The sequence below is a fragment of the Colias philodice genome, chromosome 17 (assembly GCF_061535455.1).
Source record: "Colias philodice isolate Cphi_HAF_F1 chromosome 17, ilColPhil1 Martin Lab GWU primary, whole genome shotgun sequence".
Lineage (NCBI taxonomy): Eukaryota > Metazoa > Arthropoda > Insecta > Lepidoptera > Pieridae > Colias > Colias philodice.
This window is the reverse complement of record NC_143102.1, coordinates 4792254-4817741: the sequence shown is the minus strand read 5'-3', so window position 1 is coordinate 4817741 and position 25488 is coordinate 4792254. Positions and strand designations below refer to the sequence as shown.

At 33.2% G+C, this 25488-nt stretch overlaps 2 protein-coding genes across 4 annotated transcripts in view; one reads left to right on the top strand and one right to left on the bottom strand.

Moving 5' to 3' along the window:
• The window catches only part of spen (spen family transcriptional repressor split ends), a 103488-nt gene that overhangs the window by 53719 nt on the left and 24281 nt on the right, over nucleotides 1–25488 (bottom strand). For 2 of the 3 annotated variants that reach the window (XM_089705998.1, XM_089705999.1), the window contains exon 2: nucleotides 11806–12120. The exons of the other annotated variant lie outside the window; for it this stretch is intronic. In XM_089705998.1, coding sequence (XP_089562124.1) covers nucleotides 11806–12120 — 315 coding nt within the window. The remainder of the gene's footprint in view (nucleotides 1–11805; nucleotides 12121–25488) is intronic. 3 annotated transcript variants of the gene reach the window in all.
• Nucleotides 19456–23281, top strand: LOC149481040 (uncharacterized). The gene is made up of 6 exons (XM_089706085.1): nucleotides 19456–19718; nucleotides 20216–20431; nucleotides 21028–21147; nucleotides 21548–21613; nucleotides 22776–22841; nucleotides 23115–23281. The coding sequence occupies exons 1-6, from the start codon at nucleotides 19463–19465 to the stop codon at nucleotides 23279–23281; spliced, it is 891 nt and encodes a 296-aa protein (XP_089562211.1). The 5' UTR covers nucleotides 19456–19462.

Genomic DNA, 25488 nt, shown 5'->3' with positions numbered 1-25488 from the left:
CAAGTTTTTGAAAAAAGCTGATATTTTGACGGGTAACTTTTCGATTGAAAATTAGGTTGTTTTTTTGGTATTAATTCAAAATAAGGTGAAAAAATAAATATTTTCAATCAAATAAATTACAGTGTATTTGGGACATAATTAAGAAAGTTTTCACCAAATTTCGTAGAAAAACAATAAATTTTGAAGTAGATAAAAATAAAAAACCAAAAACTTGGTTTTTTGAATTTTTCACCTAAATTTTGAGGTTATGTGAAAAAATTGTGAATACAGGAGTTGTAGATCTTTTTATTGTCTACAACTTTGCCATTGAACTTTTTTCCGTAGGACTTGTAGTTTTGTCGGAAATCGAGAGAAACCATTTTTTTCTCTTAAAAGCTCCCCCCTCCCACTTCCCGAACTCGGATTGACCGTAATTTATTTTTCCTTTTATTTTCATCATATTCTCCTCCTTTTCTAATGGGTTTCATCCGACTGCGATTTTTTTTTGTTTCAAAAATTATCTACTCTAGTCTAATAGTCCATTGTTTACGATTCGTAATATAATATAAGTGAGCTATATGTACAGGTAAATTAGCTTGGAGAAATTTTTGCATATGTAGTGGTGTGTATATTACTCAGATCTTAGAGCGCGTTTCCACTATATCGTTCTGGCCTATACAAAAATGTTTCGATATCCTAACATTACTATTTAATTTTATACTTATTCCTAGCAATACTTTTGTTTTCAATTAAAACAAGTTTTTATTTGAAAGAAAATGGTTTTGACTTTATAAAAAAAAATATATCATTCAATTTTACGTCCTTGAGCAAACGACAAGGCGACTACCGTGAAACAATAAAATATCGTGTCCATAATAATTTGTTTCATAATTAATATGACCATAATAATTACGAAACAAAACAAATAAATAAATCGTCACTTGATAGTGGAAAGTGGAAACACGCACAAAACCAGAATAAACCAGTTTACGCTGTCCGCAGGTGCCACGTGCAGTCGTTTGGTACCGTTAGAACATAAAGCACACATTTCATTAAAAAATTATAATTATTATGTACGTAGTTTAATGGATAAATTTTGTATTTGTTGATTGTTGTTATTATTTGTTATTATTGTTATAATATTTGTTGAAGTGAATTACATGTCCCGCAGCCGGAGGCCCCAAATGAAAACTCAGATGTACTTAAAAACTACATTTAATAGCTAAAATGAGACTTTTACACCCATGTCTGCACGATGCAGACCGGAGTTAAAGAATGAATTTATACAGTTTAATAATTATAAAGACGTAAGCTTGGATGCTAACTAAGGGAAATCGCATCCACATTCTATTCCCGTGCGAACGGCGTATTCAGCAGTTTTGTATGAAGGCAGGGCCATAACTAGTGTTTAATTTGTGTGTAAGTGTTGTAACTTTATATTGTTAATTCAATATGGCTCCAGTGTTAAAACATGGTCGAGGCAAGCCTTTGACTTCTCAAACTAAAGAATTAAACTTTAAATGTCGTTTCTTTTTCAGGTTAGTAAATTTTTCATTTTAGTAACATTGTTAATGTAAAAGTTATATGTATGTTAAATGTGCAAATATTAAAATAAAGTCTCATCTTTTTCAGAGGAGAAACACATATATGTAGTTTAATTTAAAATCCCTTATATATACAGGGTTACTTGTAAAACACAGGCAACCTCGCAGGACAAGATAGCTAACATCATAAGTAACAACAAGCAAATGGTAATATATTTATGCTTCTGACTGTACATATTTAAATTATTTCCAATAATATTTAACAAATAAATAAACAGAACATCGTATGATGAATTTTAATTTGTCAAAATGACAGCACCAAGGCTTATCCGTAGACAATTTCAATGTTTTTCATAATTTTGTGAATGAATTGCCGCTTCGCGCCTATAGCATAGTGGGAGAATAGTTACATCGACGTTATTTCAAATTTTACATACATCTTGTGTTCAAAGCAAATATTCGAAGTGACTTCTTCGTTTTGAAATACCATTGTATTTCATATTGAGCTCTGTTTACAGTTTTTAAATAAATTTTTATTAAAATTGCGAAGTAATTTAATTAAGCTCAAATTCAAAAAAAGAACCAAAATTTTTCATATTTAATGTTTAGGATAGTCATATCTCATACTAAATGTATGGGGGTGTGTTTGGTGTAAAATTTTTGGATATTTCCCGTTTAATTTTTAAAAAGTTATTATTGTCATTTTACTCATTAGGTAGGTCTTTCGGTATCAGTATAAAGTTTTTTGATATAGCAATAGTTACGGGATAATCACCTGTGCTGTGTGCACACTTAACGATTACACCTTGTATACACGAGCAATGGATAGACGCTGCGCTTACTCCAAAACATACACGATTAGTCCACATGCGTACTGGCGCTGTATGTTTTGGAGCGCTATTCTTAATTCATTAAAAAGTAAAAAGTATACGCAGGTATTTGCGTACTGCTGCAGCTGTTGTACAGATTGGAAGAACTTAAGAAAGGTAACTAAATATCAGAGTTACTTGACTTAATTTTTTATGACTGATTTTGATATATGTAAGAGCGTATACGCACTATGCGGGTAACCGCATTGCGGGTAGCCGTCCGGCTGACCGCAAGCACAATTATGTACGTAATATTCATTTCTATGCGCACTTTGCGGTCTGCGGTAGCCGCATCGCAGTGCGCATAGAAATGAATATTACGTACATAATTGTGCTTGCGGTCAGCCGGACGGCTACCCGCAATGCGGCTACCCGCATAGTGCGTATACGCTCTTACTACATATGTTTTGCAGATAATTATTCTGAAGTCATATAAAAAAAAATCTGACGCTTTTCTTGAGCCAAAACTTTTATCAGACACTTAAAAGCTCTAATAAATGAACTTAATCATTTTTTTAATGTTAGATTTTTTATATTTATTAAGGGCCGATTTTTCAATGCCCAGATAAACAGCTAGATAGACTTTATTCTTCAGTTAACAAAATATTCAATTTTTCAATAGACGAATAGGACTTATCTATCGAATAACTACGTTATTTGAGGAATAAATCTATTTGCCGCTCCAACGGCCAGATAGCGCGCTATTCGACGGTTAGGCGTTTGGCGCGTCAAATTTGGGATATTTTCGTATGTCATAACATAGAATAATTAACAATCAAACCTCTTTCTATATAATTATTATCAATTAAAATCATATTGAAATTGATGTTTTTGATAGTACTGATGACCATGCCATTGAAAATTTGCCGAACGCTGCCTTTAAGTATGTCGTTTCCATCGTAAAATATATAAATTGAAACACAAATTTAACCAAACTCTTTACTCGAATCAAAACAACAATCAACAATCATAGAAGACAAGAGCAATACAAGACAAACTTAAAATGCACTCCTGACGTGAGTCATAATGACGGTTGTTGACAAATTGCAAGAGTTGACTCTATCCCGCTCTAACCTGACTAATTTAATATGTTTGTTTCGCCACTCCGAGAGCAGAGCTGCCAATATGGAAATATTTGGTCAGATAGTTATTCATCAAATAAATCACGATTGAAAAATAGGCGAGCCGTTATGAGTTAGATAAATATGTAATTGAATAAATCTATTCGAGGGGTAGTTATTAGACTGTTTATCTCGGGATTGAAAAATCGGCCCTAAGATTAATAGTTATCTTAATTCATCAATGTTATATTTAATCAGTTAGACAAATTGCAATGACCAAACATCCCCTAAACACAACAATAACTCAACCATGAGTATGTATGTGCGCGAGAACACTTAGGACGTGGGCCTGATCGGAAGGCGGTCGATGAGTGGAGGGAATACTTCCCTTATAGTGGACTAATAGACGCACTAAATTTTATTAGGTTAAGTCAGTAAAATTTCTTAGGTAAGTAAGGTCACTTACTGACCGTAATAGTTCAGGATCCATCGCCCATTTTTGGAAGTGATTACTATCAAGCTAATTTTTCGTGAGTAGCTGAGACGCCCAATAATTTCCTGTACGAAACTCTCGATCGTGGTAGCTAACAGAGGTAACAAGGATAAAATGTTTTGATTTGATGGTTCACAAATATGTATAAATTATTACTAACTGAATTTTTTTTTGTTCAATATCAAGATAATTATCTAAAATCTAAATTATTCGAAAAAATATTTGTCCTACAAAATCTATTGTTCGATCAAAGAGTCCCCTCTTTCCAATGTGTATCGATAACGAGGTCATCATAAAATATGATTACTAACCAGCTAATTTTTTTGTTTTCACCTAGTTAATATTTATATAATTCAACAGACATATTGTCCTCAAGTCTAATCCTTTGATAAATAGTCGACATGAAAGAGACCAGGTATTCTTATATAAATAAGATACTTAATAATAGCGTCGATTCTTCTTTTCTTCTAGGCAATTTACTCTTACGATGTCCGCGTATATGCTCTCGTGACAAAGCCCTTTTTGCATTACCGAATCTTAAATCCAATTTCGCTAGAAATACTTATTTATACCGTGTTTGTCATAAATATAATAAAAATTTCAGAAACCTTGATTTGTATTTTGAAAGTCTAAAATCTTTCAAAAAAAAAGTTCGACTAAACGTTAACTATGATCTTTAAATTGTACTCATGCTTGCGATATATATATATTATGTTAACAAATTTAATTTAATAATTTAAATGTAAAATTTAATTTATGCTTACTGTTTGTGACTGAATGTGTTTTTATATTTTAAGAATCATAAGTCTCATCAAAATAAAGCATACTCACGAAAAATTAGCTTGATAGTAATCACTTGCAAAAATGGGCGATGGATCCTGAACTATAATAACATAAAATGCTGACAGATCCAGGTTGAGCTTTGATCGTAATCTTAAAGAAAAGTTTTTGGTCGATATCTCGGAATCTATCCAGTTTTGGGCAAAAGTTATTCATTCCTATATTCTATTGAATAAAATTTCGCACCTATTTTTCCTAAGTTTTTCAAAAAAAATTACCTATAGGAATTAAAACATGCGAATTTTTATTCTCTTCATGCGCTCATGCGTAAAAAGTAAAAACCAAACTTAACAAAGGTGATGTCCAAAAAATGACCCAGAATCGACAGGAATTAAATATTACATACCAATGGATTGATAATTAAATATAACATAGTGTAGCTAAAGCGGTAACCCTGAAATCGTTATATGTACTTAGTATAGGAGCTATGAGCAAAATAAAATAAGTAAGAAATTCGTTTCAAACACAAGTTTACGTCATGTTATAGATTAATATGACGTTATAATAATGTTGTATCAGTTGTGTTAAACATGATAATTATCATCAACACATTTTAAAAACCACAGCAACGCCAACATAATATAACATCATTTTCAATCACAACTTAACAAAGACTCCGTTTTTTGTAGTTTTTTCTTTTGGCTCAAGATACTACAATTGCTTTAGTAGTTAGTACTCTATGTATTATTGAATATTGGTACCTAATTCTAAATAAAAATAATAATAAGTATACATAGCATAGGAGATAAGTGCCAATAAAACTGAATAATTTGGAAAATCCAAAAGTGCGTGAATCTACAAATGCACCTACGCGCGTGAGTGCGCAAAAAACCCGCACGATGATGCAGATCTGCACTCCCGCAGGAACGCGCGTAGGTGCTTCGACATGCAAAATGCAGCGTGATGCGGGGCAGTGTGAGGATCGCCTATGAATAACATCGTTTACGCATGAACCTAAGTGGACGCGATCTCCGTTCCGATACAGACTTTACAGGGTGCTCCAAAATTTCAAAATTTAAAAATTTTTTCGCTACTTGTTTTTATTTTTATTTTAATAGAAAAAAACTAGATAAAAATTAACATTAATTTTTACTTTTTGAAAATATCTAGGTTTTCATTAATGTTTAAAAATCGTCTTATTCCAAAATGACGTCATTCTTATGATGGACTTTGTTCTAATTCTAACGTCTCCACATCATTTCTCATTTTAATTTATTTTCTCTTAAAATTTGCGATAAAAAAATATTTTTTGTGGTAACAGCAGCATTATGAAGAAATGCATTTTTTTTTCTTCGTGTTCTAAATTATATTAGTATAAATGAAATGTTGTCCAACTAAAATCGAAAGGCACTGTATCCATACAGAAAAATGTCTGAGGTGTAAAAATGTATTTAATTTATAAATCAAAAATTTCGGAAATTCGAGTTTGAAACATTTTTTATAAAAAACAGCTTATGTAAAGGATAAAAATTAAAAATCAATAAACTTAAAGATTCAGAATAAATATACAATTATACATCAAAATGTTTTATTTATCATTCTAAAAATCAACAAATAATAGGAATCAGTAAACATACTAAATGAAAATAATTATGTACATATTATTATGTCCCTAGTTGTATAGAATAAAGAATCGTATCATATTCTTGTTTTATTAAATAAAAATAACTGCGTTAAAAACAACCGACAGGCGACAACAAACCTTTTTAGGAAATAGCACATATAAATAATATGTAGTAAGAGCTAGCGCGCATGAGCAACTTTGTCTCTGCAACTATTTTGTCTCTTTCATCAATTGTATGGGGCACGTAGCGACGTAACTACGTCGCTACGTGCGCGCACTTTCATACTAGCTCATGGGTGGAGACTGGAGACACAAAATAGTTGCGGAGACAAAGTTGCTCGTGCGCGCTAGCTCTAATTAATAATTTCAAATCTCTTTTATTTTTTACTTTTCTGTTTTTGAAGTCGGTTGTTTTTAACGCAGTTACTTTTTTTAATATGTACTTTATTTTTCAACACGAATAAAACGAGCCCAATCTCGATAAAATTGAGTCAATAATATACAGGGTGTCCAGCAGCAGATTTCAATGTTTGAACGCTTCTAGTTTTAAAACGCGACGTGCGAGGGGGTGTCATTCAGCGCGTGAGCTATGCGGATTTTTTAGTCGCCATGGAGCAGTGGAGCGGAGAGCATCGCGCTTATGCTATTGAGGCATACTTTTCGTGTGATTTCGCTGGCGAAAGCAAGCCGTCGCTTTAATAACCATTATCAAATTCATCGTTTAAGAGATGGACCTTCGATAAATTTGATACAGTCGTGGGTAGCAAGGTTTAGGGCTACAGGTTCAGTCATTAATAACCCTAGGCCGGGACCAGCACCATCAGTATCCACGATAGAAAACATTAAACTTTTTATGAATTCTGTAATTGAAAATCCTCGTTTATCACTTCGCACACGTTCGTCGATATTGGGAATTCCTAAATCGATTTTACAGGTCATTATGCCAAAAAAGCTTAAGCGCCATCCATACTAAATTCAGATTATTCAAGATTTGCTACGTTTCATACTGCTAATGTGTCAATAAATTCAGTGCGGCAGTTATTTCCTGAAAAGCACATATCCCGAAACGGCACCATCCCGTGGCCACCCAGGTCACCAGACCTGAGTCCATGAGACTTTTTCTTGTGGGGCTATCTAAAAACTGTGGTTTACCAATCAAATCCAACAACCATAAGACAACTGAAGGAAAATACGGGCTGAAATAAACAGAATTCCCAGTTCCCTTTGCAAACAAGTTTTTCTCAACATGCGGAATAAATTGAGGAGTGTGTGAGAGTAGAAGGGCGGCATTTGGAAAATGCCGCCCTGATGGGCGGGAATGATGGGCGGGAATGATTTTCAGGAGATAAAATCCGCACTCGTCTTCTTTTGACTTTAATAAAAATATTTTGTTTAGAAATAATACTTATTTTTTTACAAGCCCTCAAACATTGAAATCTACCACTGGACACCCTGTATAACTGAGTTCCTATGGCCACTTTCCGATTCCATCATCAAATCAGTTCTTTGTCATGATAATGTTTCATCGCTATCCAATTTACTTACATACGTATAAAAAATTTCAGCTCAATCGGTTACCGAGAAGTGAATCAAAGTTACTTGCTACATTTCAATTAAGTCATCGAGTACAGACAAAAATGCTCATAAAATAAAAACTACTGGGCCTATCCGAATAAAATTTTTATGGGACCAATTCGGCACCATTCCGCATCGAACAAAAAAGCTTCTACTAACGCCTGCATAATATATTATGTAATATAAAAAATAAAAACGAAAATCAGTAAAAATGACAATACTTTCGCCTTTATCGGCAATATCGAAAATTTCAAAAAAGGATAATTTGCGCCTGTAATCACTACATATATTAGCAACATAATAAATTATCTAGTGTATCTATTTTTTTTTATACGAATTTATTTAGCTCAGTGGGCCGCGAAAATTCCAATATTTTAAATATTTTATTAAAAATCGTGTTTTTGAAATAAAACTCTGGGTGTTCTACTCGTGCATTTAAAAAGAGAAGCTCCTTAGATATTTCCAATAAAACAAGAATGAAACTTTTTCTGGCCTAAAAACATATAGTGCAGCGGTCAGCGAGCGCCAAAAGTGAATCGCTTTTTAACACTAGAGCGCTCGAGCCTAAAATTTTCCTTGAGTGCACGCGTGGGTCACATATGTCACCCAATACGACGCACGTTTTTTTTTTCATAAAAATCGTAGTTTAAAAAGTAAACGAAGTACTTATTTATGAATCAACTTTATTTTTAAGTGATGAAACCAAAAAAATATCAATATTTTCTCATTTTACTTAAATTATGAGCTAAACATAAACCTCTGTGAAAAGTAACTAATTTTTTACTTATTGTGATCAATCAGTTTTTTTTACTTTGGAAACTACAAATTTGGTAAAAATAATCATCTAATTATAAAGTTTAAGAATAAGTTGTTTTTATCCAATAAAATTTTATTTTCAATAAAAAATAAGTATGTCCTAGCACTCGAATATGAGTATTTTATTTCGATTTTAGTTACACATATATTAATAATTTCTTAAAAGTATAAATTGATCATAAGAACAGTAAAAAATAAAAGCGGTATACTTGATTTTCACTCGTAATTGTATGATTTCAAAAACTTCCTAGAACGCTCGCGCGGGGGACATACGTCACCCATGTACTTTTATATTTTCGTAGAGTACACTTCGTTTCACCAAGGAAGCTGACACGCTGCTAAAATGTCCGGTGATTGGTAGTCGGGGAATACCTGAGACAACAACACTCTAGCACGATTCTTTAAAAAAATATTTAGCAATATATAGCACTGGGTGACCTATGTCCCCCGCGCGTGTGCTCTAGTGTTAAAAAAGAATCAATTATAATAATATTGTAGGATATATAAATATAGTTATGTATAGGATTTTAGACGCATTTTCTTCAATATAATGATATTCGCATTTTCCATAGTACTTCGAGTACTATGGAAAATGCGGATATCATTATAGAATAAAGAAGAAGTCCCTAGTAGTATAGAATAAAGAATCGTATCATATTCTTAGACCAGACTCTCAGTGGAGTTTCGTTTTCAAAAATAGCGGACCTAAATCTGACTTCTGATATATATTGTATAGATCCCAGACATCCTATAGACAGATGTTGCCAACTAGTTTTGTGGTCACCCTCTCCCCCCAACGGTAATTAAATATGGCATACAAAGAAAAAAATAAAAATTTCCAAATCATGCCGCGTGGGGTATCAAATGAAAGAGCTTATTGAGTAGATCACGAATATATAGCATACTATAACATTTCTTACACTTTCTCTAAGATTTTTTAGAAAATTTACGAAAATGGTCCATTTTTGAGTTAACTTTAAACCACTATAGATTGTAAACTCATGAATATATTTTTTAAATTATTATTTTAAATAATTAACAATAGTCCATTGTTTACGATTCAATAGTTCGTACAGTGAAATAGTTGCATGGGGGAGTGGGGGGAGCATTCAAAGATGTATTTTCAAGTTTAGAAGAGGCTGATGAAGTTAAGAGGCTGATTCAAGAATGTTCTGCCATATTTTTCATTCTGTCAAACACACCGACAGTGCAGAGATAATTATTCTAAGCCCTGACACCGATATTTTTGTATTAGGCGTTTATTTCTGGCATAAACTTGAAAATATACTCGCCATATTTGAATGCCCCCCCACTCCCCCATGCAACTATTTCACTGTACGAACTATTGAATCGTAAACAATGGACTATTTTTAATTATTTAAAATAATAATTTAAAAAATATATTCATGAGTTTTCAATCTATAGTTGTTTAAAGTTAACTCAAAAATGGAGCATTTTCGTAAATTTTCTAAAAAATCTTAGAGAAAGTGTAAGAAATGTTATAGTATGCTATATATTCGTAATCTGCTCAATAAGCTCTTTCATTTGATACCCCACACGGCATGTTTTGGAAATTTTTATTTTTTTCTTTGTATGTCATATTTAATTACCGGGGTGGGGGGAGGGGGGCCACAAAACTGGTTGGCAACATCTGTCTATAGGATGTCTGGGATCTATACAATATATATCAGAAGTCAGATTTAGGTCCGCTATTTTTGCAAACGAACATCTCCTTGGAGCCTGCTCTAAAAGGATCATTGTTTACAAATCGAAACTTTTTGAAGTGAAAACTTCTTTAGCGGCGTTGAGCACTTTTTCTGTAATGGGTATAAAATCTTAAACTCGCGTCAGGACACGTGACCTGATCGAAAAAGCGTAAGACGGATACCATTCCAAAATATCAAACATGCTCAACGTTAATAATCAAGTTTTCACTTCTGCCGGCACTCCCGGAGTGCAACCCGTCTTTTTTTTATATACTTGTATACTACTCTACTACTACTTTTGATATATAATCATGTGGTCATGTCAAGGAATAACTGAGCTATTTTCAAAACTACACGAATTATATCCGCAAATTATTTATTTTCTCAGACTATTAATTAATTTAACAAAAGATGAAATTGCTGGAATTGTTTTAAATATCATAATATTATTAATAAATAAATCATAGTTATTAATAATTTTATGCACGACACTGAGATATAACAATGTTTTTTTTTCTTTAATTCCGTAATTTTATATTTCTATATAAAAAAAATATAAACAAAAATTTATGGGAATTAATTAATTTATCTTTCAGTGTGTTTTAGTAGATATGTAAGTATATATAAAGTCAAATATTTCGTTAATAACAAGGTGCATACATATAAGTTTGGAACCGCCGCCTGCCACATTGAGATGATGTGGATCTTCAAATTCCTCGTCAAATCCAATACACTGCACTCCAACACGAATATGCACAATAGATACCGCACTATCACATGTCACTACACTATGTCACTTTTCTTGCAACTATTCCCACTGCAATCCAGGTAATCACTGCAATCCATTCAGTATGGGTGAAATGCTGCTGATAATGTGGCGGCGGCGGCACCAATATTTTGTGCGAATACTAAAACTAACGAACATGCTTGGTAAAAGATTAATTTGTATCACTATAACACTTGAAGCTCACAGCAGCTTTGAAATTCTTCTTGTGGGAAGACCATAAGTCAAAATTTAACAATAATAAATAATAATGCACTATGACTAGCGACGTTCACCGACTTTTGGGTGGGTCGCAACAGATTCCCATCTGCAAGCATCAAACAATAATTTACCGGATGATGCTTGAAGTTTACTACGTATATTTTCTACCAATACTTCTGTTGTCAATGAAGTAAAATATGGTAGAATCAGATACATATATAGATTTAAAAATCCAATAAAACATAGAAAGCAAGTTAATTATGTAAAATATAGTCAAGTTCAATTTTAGAGAACTATTTAAGCAAAAATGGCGTATTGTAAAATGATGATACCGGCAGATGGTTATTGTAGATAACAAAAAAACTTTACTTACGAGAGATGATACCGCGTTGTGGAAGCCGGCGCCGACGTAGAATTCACGGAGGATGAAGAACCTGAGTAGCCAGAGCCGGCAGGTGAGGAGCCGGCCGACGGAGCACCCGCAGCAGATGGTATCGCAGCCGGTTCGTAATATTCAGTGGTAAGAGTTCGTTCGTCGAGGACGTGTTCGATGTTATGAGCCTTTGAAGCGGACTTAATGTCCATAAAGGCAACAGTGGCACAAACACCGCTATTAGAACCCCCACCGGCACCCGTGCTTGCGTTCTCCATTCGACCCAATAACTTGACATTCTGGACTCGGCCATAGCTGTAATAAACACAAGTTTTATAACCTTACAATAACAGCATATTTTTATGAATTCGCTGCTAATAAATTTGCAACGGTATTATCAAGAGAAAAGAATACCGTTTATATTTAATATACATAATATGTACATACATAATATGAATCATCTATGTATTGCTTTAAAATTTCGTCGTTTTATTGATATGTTAGATTTATTAGTTTTTAGAGAAGTTTAAAAAAAACTGAAGTCCCATGTGGAATCAGGAGAAATAAATTAAAACATACGCAGGTATAATATGATATATCTATATGTGACGATTTTTTGTGTTTTGCCCGCGCATGTTTAATAACGTATACACGTGTGTTCATCATTACTATAATATTATTGACTACATATTTTCCAGTTGTTGCAACCGCGACACAGTCTACAAGTTTTCTGCTTTTACTTCGAAATCAAAGGTGTACTGTATGCTCTCTCTTTATAATAAGCTATTATTAATTATAACAATTAATAAAAAATCCAGTTAAAGCAATGGTTGGCACGGTCATAAATTGTCAAAAATCCCTAGACTTTCTTGTGTATTTTATGTCTTCGTATATGGTCTTGTTTATAAATTTATATCAATTGACTTATTACAGTCGACTACTTTATTGACTATACGAGCCGTTTTTTAACACGCTGATATTAGCGTATCTTTGTATGTACTCTGTACTTGTCTGACTCAGGAGTCAGTAACATAGTCGAGTCAGGACTCGACAGACTTGTATTTGGACAGATTTAACCCTTAAGGGTGCGTATAAATTACCAATCTTCTATTAGATGATACATGTAATATTCAAGACCAAAGCTAAAAAATAAAATTGTATATATATCAAACTAGATGATATTTTCAAGGATTCCTGTTTGTTCAAAAACAAAAAAAATTAAAATTGACTCGATAAAAAAAATAACGAAGTTACCTCTAATTTTCACACTTTTACGTTTTCTACTTGACATGGCAAATAATAATACCTATTACGATTTTTTTTTCAAAAACATCATAATAGGTATTAGAGATCGCGATGACAGAGCGCGACGGCGACCCCAAAAACTTGAATTTAATCCTATGGCGCAACGCTCTATGAAACTGTTCAATGGAATTTTTAAAAAACAAAAATAAATTAAAAAAAGTTTGGAAAATCCAAAAGTGCACGCCTCATAATTTTTTTTTAATAAATATTTATTAATTATTATTTTTGTTTATTTAATAACAATTGAACCACATCGAATCAGACCCTGAAAAATGAAAGGGTTCTATTCCTGAGCATACTCAAGCGTAAGAGAAAAAAAAAGACTCGATTAGTAAAGTATTTCGGTCGCTATCGTGTTAACAAGAAAAAGGATCCGCACATACAGACACACGGACGTCCAAGACAGAACTTTTTTAAACTGTTTTTTAACTAGTTTAAATAACAAAAATGACATCAAAAATATCATGAACGTTAAAAATAGTGTTTTTTCTTAATATGTGTGTGTATGTATTATCTTACAAGTGCAATGTATGATACATAAAGACATTTTAAGTTTGAAAAATCAGATGTTTTGCGCGAAGTGACAGTAGTACCCACCTCAACGCTTCGCTTATGAGGCGTGCAATATAACATTTTTAAAACAATATAAAAATTATGGATCACGAGGCGGGGTTCAAACCTGTCTTTCCCCTGCTCTCTCGGCCACCCGTAATTAAGTCAGAGCAATCCAATTTATTGTACTCTTTCGTTTTATGTGTCTACTAAGGGAACCCCTCGTCATCTATTGACATGATTTAACAACCATACAAACAGCCACATTCCATCTGTTGTAATCATTGAAATAATATTTCATATTGGTTGAGATGGTTGCTAAAATTTATTTTATTCTTGGAATTTCTTCTAATCTATAAAATTTCATATAGAAAGCGTTTATAGAAACAACATTATCAAACTCAACGCAACAATCATATCAATACCGACCTAACTAGGGACCGGGTTGGTTCAATAGATTTTTGTCTAAGGTTAGTATAACGTTTTTTTTTTTTTATTTATGCAAAAGCTACGCTTTGCATAAGATAATACAAGACGATATTTTGTAAGCGGCCGCAATTTCATCGTACATATGTGAAAAGAATGTTATTATAAGAAAAAAGGTATCAAATATAGGTTACCAACATATTAATATTCTTTCTTCGAAATCAACATGCCAACATGCAACATGTTTCAACTACCTATCGTGAGCTAAGAGACAACTGAAGTAAAATGTGGCTCAGCAATGTAATTCAGCCACATTTTGACTTGCTGTTTATAGAACGCAAAGAACAAAAATTTAAACCATCTTAGGATAACAGCTCGTGAGATCTTACAGCCTAGTTACGGACAGACAGACAGAGATATATCGAAGTTGTTAGTAAAATACAATAGGGATGAAAGAAATAATGCGTAAAAATTAAAAAGTGTTTCATTCAATGTGGATGGATGCTATCGATCGGTAAAATTTACCATATTATTGTATACTAGCTTACCGCCCGCGGCTTCGCCCGCTTTGTCTAAAACCCAATAAATTCTATGCTTAAACCTTCCTCTTGAATCACTCTATCTATAAAAAAACCGCATTAAAATCCGTTGCGTAGTTTTAAAGATTTAAGCATACAAAGGGACATAGGGACAGAGAAAGCGACTTTGTTTTATACTATGTACTATGTAGTGATGATTATATCAAATAAATTATATGTATTGAATAAACAACAGAAATATGTATAAATTTTGATGGCTTACTGGATTTTCGATAGGCCCTAAAATTATTTCTTCCTCTATTTTTAAATAGCACCTAATAAAACTGTATTCAAATATTTTCGAAAATTCACTTGCTTCGACAGGGAATCGAATCGTTCTTTATGTTTACATGATGTTGATGATACAATAAAAAATGTTAGATTCCATGATATTTATATTTTTAAGAGCAAATGTTTTTTACGAGAAACTAGCAAAACATAATCACCTTTAACATTATTTTTGTCGATTAGAAGAAAAAAATACCTAACAATGTTTTTTTTCTTTTTAGTCAGTTTAATTCCTGGTCGAAGCAGATGTAAAAGAATTGTTTTTCAACAAAATTTCTCTCTCTCCAGTATTTAATCTCCAGTATTTCAAGTACTTTCCCTCCAGGGGCCAAGGAAAATTTCCACACTGTATAAAGGTATTTTTAAACAGTTAATTCATAAGCACTATAAAATATTTTTATACAATGTTTTTCATTACCATTTTAACTATGTACTTCTCTTTTTTTTAACTAGACATTGTGACAGAGTTAAGATTACAATTTTGTGTGTTTAATCACTGATTGAATATATTTATAAAAGTAAATAATCTAAACATACTTGATTCAAATTTATTACGAGAATGTATGCATTGTAAAACTTGAATGGTATATTAATAAACATTGACGCGGCGACCGCAACTACGGCAACAGTGCGTTGTGCGCAGACTACCTAGTCGTTGGCGCGGGGCCGCGTCGTCATGACATGACAAATTACAAAACCACACAAAAAAAATGAGCTGTTGCCGCTTTTAACGCAATACATATCTCTATTGAACAATGCGCTGTTGCCACTCCGTCGGACTCGTTTTATCGACAACACGTCCGCGTCGGTATTATTATTGGCACTAACGATTCTTGACGTTGATATACAATATAAAATTAACTCGTGCAATGTCATAAGTGTACACTATTACCGTTATAAATTAGTTTTATAAAAAAAAAGACGGTTTGCACTCCGGGAGTGCCGGCAGAAGTGAAAACTTGATTATTAACGTTCAGCATATTTGATATTTTGGAATGGTATCCGTCTTACGCATGGAATATAAGGGCTAAAAAAAAGTCCGTCTTATAGCGGCAGTACACATGGGGCCAAGGCGTTGGGCCAACGTGTTGGGAAAAAATGAAGGATATCAAGATTCCTGTTCACACATTGGCGTACTGATCATTCTGCATTGGCGCTTCAAAGATGGACGTAGTCCGTAAAAGTTCTTGCAGCCGCGGCAATTTATTTATATACAGTGCGTTTAATTATTACGTACATGTGCATCAATAACAATGAGTGTACTCTGCCGTCTGCGATGATACCATTTTCCAATCTCTATTGTCCTTTTTTATATCTGTATAAATAAAACATTATTACTTATGTTTAGATTTTTTCAAATGTTTAAAATGTGTGCATTTTACATTTAATTTAATTTTAACTACCTATAAAACAAAACTTTAAAGATTAGATTTTAGATATTATTATATCAAATGATAATATTATTTATGTAATAAAGCACAATTTGATCAAAATCATGCTCATTGTATATTGTTATTTAATAATTTTTAAGAACAAGTAACTTTTTAATACTATTTTACTCATTTTATAAATATATATTCATTTTTTTATCGCATTGTATGAAAGTGAGATAAGAAAAACATCTAGAATAATATAATAAATAGAAAATAGAACATCTAATTTATTGAGTCATATGGTTTTATTTTTGTGTAGTTCATGCCGTTGATTCCAAATTATTCCTTCATGTCGATACAATTCTACGAATTGTAAAACCTCGGCGCCGACATCGCTATCGGAACATGGTTAAACGTAAATTTCATTGACGCGCAACGATACTGTCTCCGCTGACGAGTAACAACAAACTGAACAAGACACCAACGTGTGAACGCTGTTTGTGGAGCGCGCCAAGATCCTTTGATGTGTGCACAAAAAACCGACAACATTCGGTTGGCCTGCCAATATTGGTGCCAACTAGGCTAATGAAGCCAACATACCGCCAAGTAGCTCTCTACACGTTGGCCCAACCCGTTGGCCCAACACGTTGGCCCAATGTGTACTGCCACCATTACGCTTTTTCGATCAGGCCACGTGTCCTGACGCGAGTTTAAGATTTTATACCCAACGCCGCGCCGCTAAAGAAGTTTTCACTTCAAAAATACTAGGCCTTTTAATGATTACATAATATAATACAATAATTATTAATATCGATTGTAACTAAATTTTAACCTATTGTAATTCACTTTATTTATACTTTATGTATTGTGTAATTTGTGTATAAAAGTTATACCTACATAGTGATTAATTATATTTTACTCTCCATAAAAAAATAAAATCGCAATCTACTAGATAATCAATGATTCTTTCAATTTTAATTCACCTAGACACTGTTTATTTTTATCTATTGTTACTTTTGACTCAAATAACTTGAAACATTAAACACGTACATCGAACATGACTTGTAGATAACGAGAAACTTGCCGTGGCACTGGCGATGGCGCGGCGGCACCAAAGAATGATTAAATCGGTCGATGTCTAGAGCGACGTTGCCAAGTTTACTCTTACAACATGGCCGCGCCCGCCGTACCCGTTTCCGTGTGAAACCAACTCAATGCGACTGTGTTGGTGTGTATACTGCGTCTGTGTGATGATATAAGTTTTGGTAGTGTGAAACAACGACGCGCCGCGTTGTGCCGCCGCGGCTAAAAGAAACGCACCGACTAACACAGGATGCAGAGAAAGGGTAGAGGGTACAGGTACCGGCTCGGTGACGTCAGGCTACTTTCTGAATACATCATTTAAAAGTTGCGAAATACAATTTTATTAGGATAGGACATTAATTAAATAAATAAGATGATATATGTATATAAAGTTTATACATAATATATGTATATCAATATTTATTTTTATTCAAGTTAATAAGATCTTAATCTTAATTACTATTATAAAGGCGAAAGTTTGTATGGATGTATGGATGTATGGATGCATGGATGTATGGATGTTTGTTACTCTTTCACGTAAAATCTACTTTACCGATTACAATGAAATTTAGCACACATATAGAGGGTAACTTGGATTAACACATAGGATAGGTTTTATCCCGGAAATCCCACGGGAACGGGAACTATGCGGGTTTTCCTTTGAAAACGCGGGCGAAGCCGCGGGCGGAAATCTAGTACTTAAACTCATAAAATTGTTGTCTTGCCCTTGATAGGTGTACAAAGTTTGAAATAAATATGTCCATTAAAATAGGTCAAATTTAAAGAAATCGGTTATATACAAATGTACAAGTAAAGCTAATATAAGCATGTTAAAATGAAAGGAATAAACGAGAACCATGCGAGGTTTTGTGGACTAGTTCTTTTTAATAAAAATACTAGCTTTCCACTCGCGTCTTCTAAAGGATAACCCGAATAGTTATTATCCCCGTGCGAATTTCCATCTCAGGGCTCAAAACTATCCTTGTACTAAATTTAATCCAAATCGATTTAGTGTTTCAGGCGTGAAATCTTAAGAGACAGGCAGACAGACCGACAGATTTCATTTATATTTTATAATATTAGTAGGGATAAGTAGTAGGATGTTTTGTTATGCTAAGAGAAATAATAAATATAAAAACAAATTGTTAAATATTACGCAGCATAACATCTTATGTACATGTATTAAGGTGATGAATTAATTTTTCTAACATTTACGGCCCTTTTTAAATCTTCGTAATTTTTATATTATTAAAGTTGTCGTGATGAAAATTCTTGACAAGAAAGTTCAATAGTAACACAATACGTCTACCGTTTTAGAAACATGATTCCATGATATTTTCTCGATAGAAAAAAAATACAAAGTTCTCATTGTTATTTTTTTTTAATCTCTGGCATCTTCAAAATAACAAACGTAAAGTTACGACTTTTTGGATATTAACTATAAAATATACAACCTATACGTCTACCGTGTTAGAATTTTGAAATATGCGATGGTTTTGAAATAAACAAGAAATACTTGAAATTAGCGCCTGACCAGCCAATATAGCGAGAGCCGCCCTGTACCTTCCCACCCCGATCGCTGCACGAGTCATTCCCACGGTGTTTTCACTTAGTACTACATGGACGCCTACGTATTTGTAGCCATAGTACCGCCACAGTCCAATAGATGTCGTTAGTGAGGTTCATAAAAACAAAAAAATACGAGTAAATTATTTTTTCGACACAATTTTTTTTTGTTTTTACTTTTATTAATAAATAAAAAAATAAAAATGAATGTTTTATTTTTTTTATCTGGTATATTATTAGGTTTTTGACACTGGCTACATTGTGACAGACGTTTCGGCTTATGCAGCATACTAATTTGATTTAGTAATTCGAATGATAAATTATATACTAAAACAATGAGATACAATTTTATTTTAATATTGTTTAAAATTTTATGTAATTTTACAATTGTTTTTTAAAAACTACCTCGTTTCGCTTCAGCAAAACAAACTGAAAACCAAATCGTTTACATAATGACGGAACGTACACGTTGACATTGACATAAAGATGACATATAACCGTAAATTTTTTCAAGCTCACTTTTCGTTTCTCGTTTACGGTGATCGAATGGTATTTTCTGTGTGTTTCTGCAATTATACGACTTGGCTACTAATTTGGATACCGATTGTGCTGCTTACATTGTTTGACCTCTCGTTTGACCCACTGGACCCTGATTTGCATTGTGATTTGGCTGCTGTTGATGGTGACACTATGTCTCTATCATTAGACAAAATATGCTGTGTGCCGGCATGTGGTAAAACACGTAAGTACCTACACGATTAAATGGCATAAATAGATCACTAGCTACACTTTTACCTATTACACCATGTGGTGATTTAGGTGATTGCCACACACTCTTCGTTAGCTCCTAGTTGTCTTTAAAAACTCATTATCCTTTGATATTCATCACTGCTTCAATACTCCAAGCAAGAAACCACAAGTAGGTTTTTTTTAATGTGATAGGAGGCAAACGAGCAGACGGATCACCTGATGCTTAGTGATTACCGCCGCCCATAGGCACCTGCAACACTGGAGTCTGGAGGGGTCACAAGCGCAATGCCGGTACTTTGGTTGTGATTGTTTGTGTATTCTATACCTTTTGTAAAGTTGGTTATTACTACAAACTGTTCACACAAGTCACTGTTGTGCTCATACATGGTACAAGGAAATCAACTGCCTTACATGCATCAGGTGACTTCAAGGCTCAAGTAATAGTTGTTTTTAAGATCTTATGACTATGTACTTTTTATATTGTTTTAGGCTTGGATGGTGTAATACTTCATAAATTTCCAAATCCCGATTTACATCCAGACAGATTCCGTACCTGGATTTATGCTATTGGTGGTGACATACTGGCAATGAACAACCATGATGTGTTCAATAAACGTCGTGTGTGCCATATTCATTTTGAAAATAGATATCAAACTTGGAGTAAACGACTGAGTGCCAGTGCTGTTCCAACTTTAAATCTGCCAGGTGTGTATTATTCTTTATTTTTTGTCATATATGGTCAAGGTCATGTCTAAGGAGGCTAGGATCGAATTTAATAAATTAATGAAGATAAAGGATTGGCAATTGCTGGATATGGCATGAAGGACATGATGATGATGATGATTCTTCATAGGAAACAATAAGTTGTATGCACCATTAAGCAATCTGATCTGAGGAGCTGTTGATAGCATATAAACTACCAAAAGGCAGTTTTAAGCTATATAAGCAGCCTTACAGGTGTCTTGAAAACTCTTGACACTGGGGTTGGCCACTAGCCCCACAACCTTCACCATTCCGGCCTTGGCCCCTTTGTGTGGAGTATTGCCTGCTCTTCCCGTACTATGGGAAAGACCAGTGCCCTGCAGTGGGGACGTTATGGGTTGTTATTCAAACTTGTATTGTACTTAGTACTGATTACTTATGCAAAAAAGCTGCTAGTAAAAGAGTTTTAAAACAGTTTGCTTCAAAATAAATATTAATTAATAAATTTTACAGCCCTACAATGTAAATTTTGGCTCTGCATACTTCTAAATATAACATTTTCTCATGATGTGTTAAAACTTAGTGTATATGGTTTTTAGGATTTATAATCCAACGAAGACCACTGCAAAATGTAACCAACATCATACAAAGCACAACCCACAAAGCACAAGAAACAGTACCAGCAGAAGTACCCAGTACTTCAGCTTCTGAAGAAGAAGGTATGGCTACCTCAGATTATAGTTTGTGTAATTTGTTCAGTGGTGGTTGTAGCTTGAATGGTATTCTGTGATATTTTAATTTTAATTTCTATATCAATAGATTTATGAGTTTTGACTATGAGTTAACTTAGTTCTAATCATTAGCTTAGATTAACTGATTCCCACAGTTTTCTTTTACAAATATAATTTAATTTCTTGTTGTTCTAGTATTAAAGTATTTTGTTTATAGTTATCCATTTCTTCGCCCGGTTAATGATTCCCCATTTATAATTAGTATGGTGACAAAGGCTTTATTTTAAACTGACTAGGGCAAAGTGAAAGAACTATTATTATGTTTTTAAACTTAGTACAACACTTCATTAAGGAAAAAATATTTTTAATAAATATTTATAATTTACAGCTGGTTTAAAAACAACAACACCAGCAGTGGCGGCCACACTACCATCGGGACCATCAACTTCCAAAGGTGAGATATACTTGTACATAACGCCTATATGATATATTTACCAATCACTGGAATTTGTAACTCCATTCTAGCTGATCCTCTTTCAGATACAGCTAGAAAACTTTTTGTTTTAGTTATTAAGAGAAATTAGGCACATAAGTTGATAAGTTGTTATTTTTTTATGTTAATCTATCAGCGACAAAGCCCTTTCTTTATAAGAATAAAAAAAAACTCCAATATGAAACTTCTAAGTTTATTATCTACACTAATATTATAAAGAGGAAAAATTTGTATTTTTGTATGTATGTTTGTAATGAAGAATCTCAAAAACTAATGGACGGATTCTTTCACTATTGATATGCTTCACTACCCATGAGTAACATAGGCTATATTTATTACACGAAATAAATATGGGATCCCGACTAAAACTTCAATAATATAGCCCAATGTCACTGAGGGCGAAGCCGCTGGGTTTTTTAAATAAAATTATACTTCTTCGAAGCATTTAACACACAGGTTTACCAAATTCTTTTAATCTAAGGGTGTAGTAACTTCTAAACAATCAATTATGTGGTATTAGGAAATGAAGTTATTGAGTTTTAAGTAGTACCTACTGCTGTAGGTGATTAAATTATTATCTCACTAGCTTCCGCCCGCGACTCCGTCCGCGCGGATGTCGGTCTTCGCGTGGATGGTTTATTTCTCCATTTTGAGTAACTCTGACAGTAACATCTTATAAATATCTATTGGACTCAAATACGGCTAGGCCTATAATAATACCCAACGTGTGTTCGCTGTTCTACAGAACAACGTCTATGGATAAAACTGAAAAATTAAGATTATTTTTTTTCTTCGTATTTTTTCAGGATAAAAAGTATCCTATTTTACGCCCAGGATAATAAGGTATAATTATACCAAGTTTCATCGAAATCGAACCGTTAGTTTTCACGTGATGTCTTCACATACAGACAGACAGACAGACAGACAGACAAAAATTTTTTTAATCACATATTTGGGTTTGGTATCGATCCAGAAACACCCCCTGCTATTTATTTTTTCAATATTTTCAATGTACAGAATTGACCCTTCTACAGATTTATTATATGTATAGACTATGGCAAAGTTAAAAAGAAAGATAAAAATTATATGTGACATTAAACAAAAATGTATTTCTTATTTACAGAGGCTGGAAAGACAATAAAATCTGCAGCGATCGTCTCACCACCACCGGAACCATTCACTTCCAAAGGTGAGTTATACATAATATAGTAAATAACTTAAACACAATCAATTATGCGCTATATGAAACTTGTTTATGTTATTTATTATTTTTAATAAAATTAGACTTTTTCAAAGCACACACGTTTACAGAATCCTTTTAATCTAAAGGCATAGTTTGGATGTTTGTGTATCAATCCACAGGCAACCACATTTTCTTCATAATATCCAAATCCAAATCCAAAACTAAAAAACAGTAGGTAGGTAAAAGGAAAGTATGCATTAATTATTTTTTTCATTTCAGGTCCAAGAAACCGACAAAGTAAGCCAGCAAAAGCAAAAATGTATAGCAGTGAAATTGCTGGTTTAACTAAAGAAATCACAAAATTAAGAGATACGAGGGATAAATATGCATTGAAACTAAAAAAAGCTCTCAAATTATCTGAAATGTCTCATTTTCAGATAATTTGAGAGCTTTTTTTAGGCTGTGAAAAAATTCACTTATTTAGCCATGTTATTTGTGACAATGCAATTTAGAGAAACCAAAAAAAACAAAATGGGAAGGCGATTCACGAAGGAAGAAAAAATAATGGCACTATCATTGTACAAGCAGGGTCCAAAAGCATACCGATGGTTAAGAAAAATTTTTGTACTGCCTGCTCCTGTTACACTCAGTCGAATGATCACAACAGCATCATTGAAACCAGGGATCAATAATAATTTATTCGAACAACTGGGAAAAAGAGTAAAAAAAATGAATGCAAACGAAAAGCTATGCATTTTGCTCTTCGATGAAGTAGCTTTAGCTCCAAACTTTAACTACAACCAAAGAAAAGATAAAATTATCGGTTTCGTGGACAACGGATTAGAAACACAAAAGAAAATAGGAGACCATGCTTTAGTCTTCATGATAAGAGGACTATTTAAAAATTATAAACAGCCTATAGCTTACAGTTTTTGCTCTGGAAGCACACAAAAAGAAGAATTGGCTCGACAAATAACGGAAATAACTCGAAAATTAAAATCAATTGGGCTGAATGTCATGGCAACTGTGTGCGATCAAGGTGCATCTAATATGAGCGCCATCAACTATTTAATAAAAATTACAAAAGAAAATTATTTACGAAAGGGAGAAGAACATAAAAAAAATACATTTGAAATAGACAAACAAGAAATAGTTCCTCTTTATGATTGTCCACATTTAATAAAGGGGATAAGGAACAATTTAGTAACAAAAGATTTGCAATTTGTAATGAACGGCACCAGAAAACTAGCGAAATGGGATCATATAATAGAACTATATAAGGAAGATCCTTCATATCAGGGTGTGCGACTACTACCAAAACTAACGGAATATCATGTCAATCCAAAAAAAATTAAGAAAATGAAAGTAAAGTGTGCTACACAAGTTTTTAGTAGGACAGTTGGAATAAACATGGGTTATCTTGCTGGTAAGATTTATTATTATTTTGAGTTTTGACATCCTAAAGGGCAGCACAGAACCGGCCAGTGTGGAAATCCTTGGGGGAGGCCTTATCCAGCAGTGGACATCTTTTGGCTGATGATGAAGCGTTTTTTCATCGCATCAGCTCTGGTGTCTATATTACAGGAAATCCAGTTTGGGTCAAAACTAATTATTATACTATACATGACACATTCAGGAATATGTAACTAGTATGACCTTAATATTAGTAAGTTGCAATTTTTTTATCTGTTTGTACTTACCTCATGTTTTTTTTTTCAATTTACAGAAAGAGGAATTCTACAAGCTGAGGCAAAAGATACTGCGGATGTTTTATTATTCTTTAATCGACTATTTGATTCCATGAACGGCAATTATCACCAATATAAATTGGGAAATCCATTACTTGGACCTCTAACAGCCAACTCGGCACACATAAAAGAGTGGCAAAATGCAAAGACAATTTTAAGAACAATGAAATATATTTCAAAGAATGGCAAAATTTCCTCAGTCCCCTCAATTACGAATTGGTTATTCACTATAGAAAATATTGAATATTTAAGAAACATACTATCTAAACATCACAATATTAATTCAATTTGGCTTAGGCATTTTAATCAGGATCCCCTGGAAAACTTTTTCGGGTGTATAAGAAGTCACGGAGCAAGAAACACCAACCCAACATGTGCTTCATTTGAGACTGCATTTGCTGCATTACTTATAAATAATTTAAGTTCATCACACTCACCCGGAGCAAATTGTGAAACAGATCAATGTTTTGTATTTAAATCTATGGGTAAATTATTTTTTAAGAAACAGATGTCAAGTGAGATTTCCATAAATATAGAATTAGATTTTAATGATTTAATTGGTGACTACATCTTTGTACCATTGGAAAATAAAAATAATTTGGAAAATCCAAAAGTGCACGCCTCATAATTTTTTTTTAATAAATATTTATTAATTATTATTTTTGTTTATTTAATAACAATTAAACCACATCGAATCAGACCCTGAAAAATGAAAGGGTTCTATTCCTGAGCATACTCAAGCGTAAGAGAAAAAAAAATACTCGATTAGTAAAGTATTTCGGTCGCTATCGTGTTAACAAGAAAAAGGATCCGCACATACAGACACACGGACGTCCAAGACAGAACTTTTTTAAACTGTTTTTTAACTAGTTTAAATAACAAAAATGACATCAAAAATATCATGA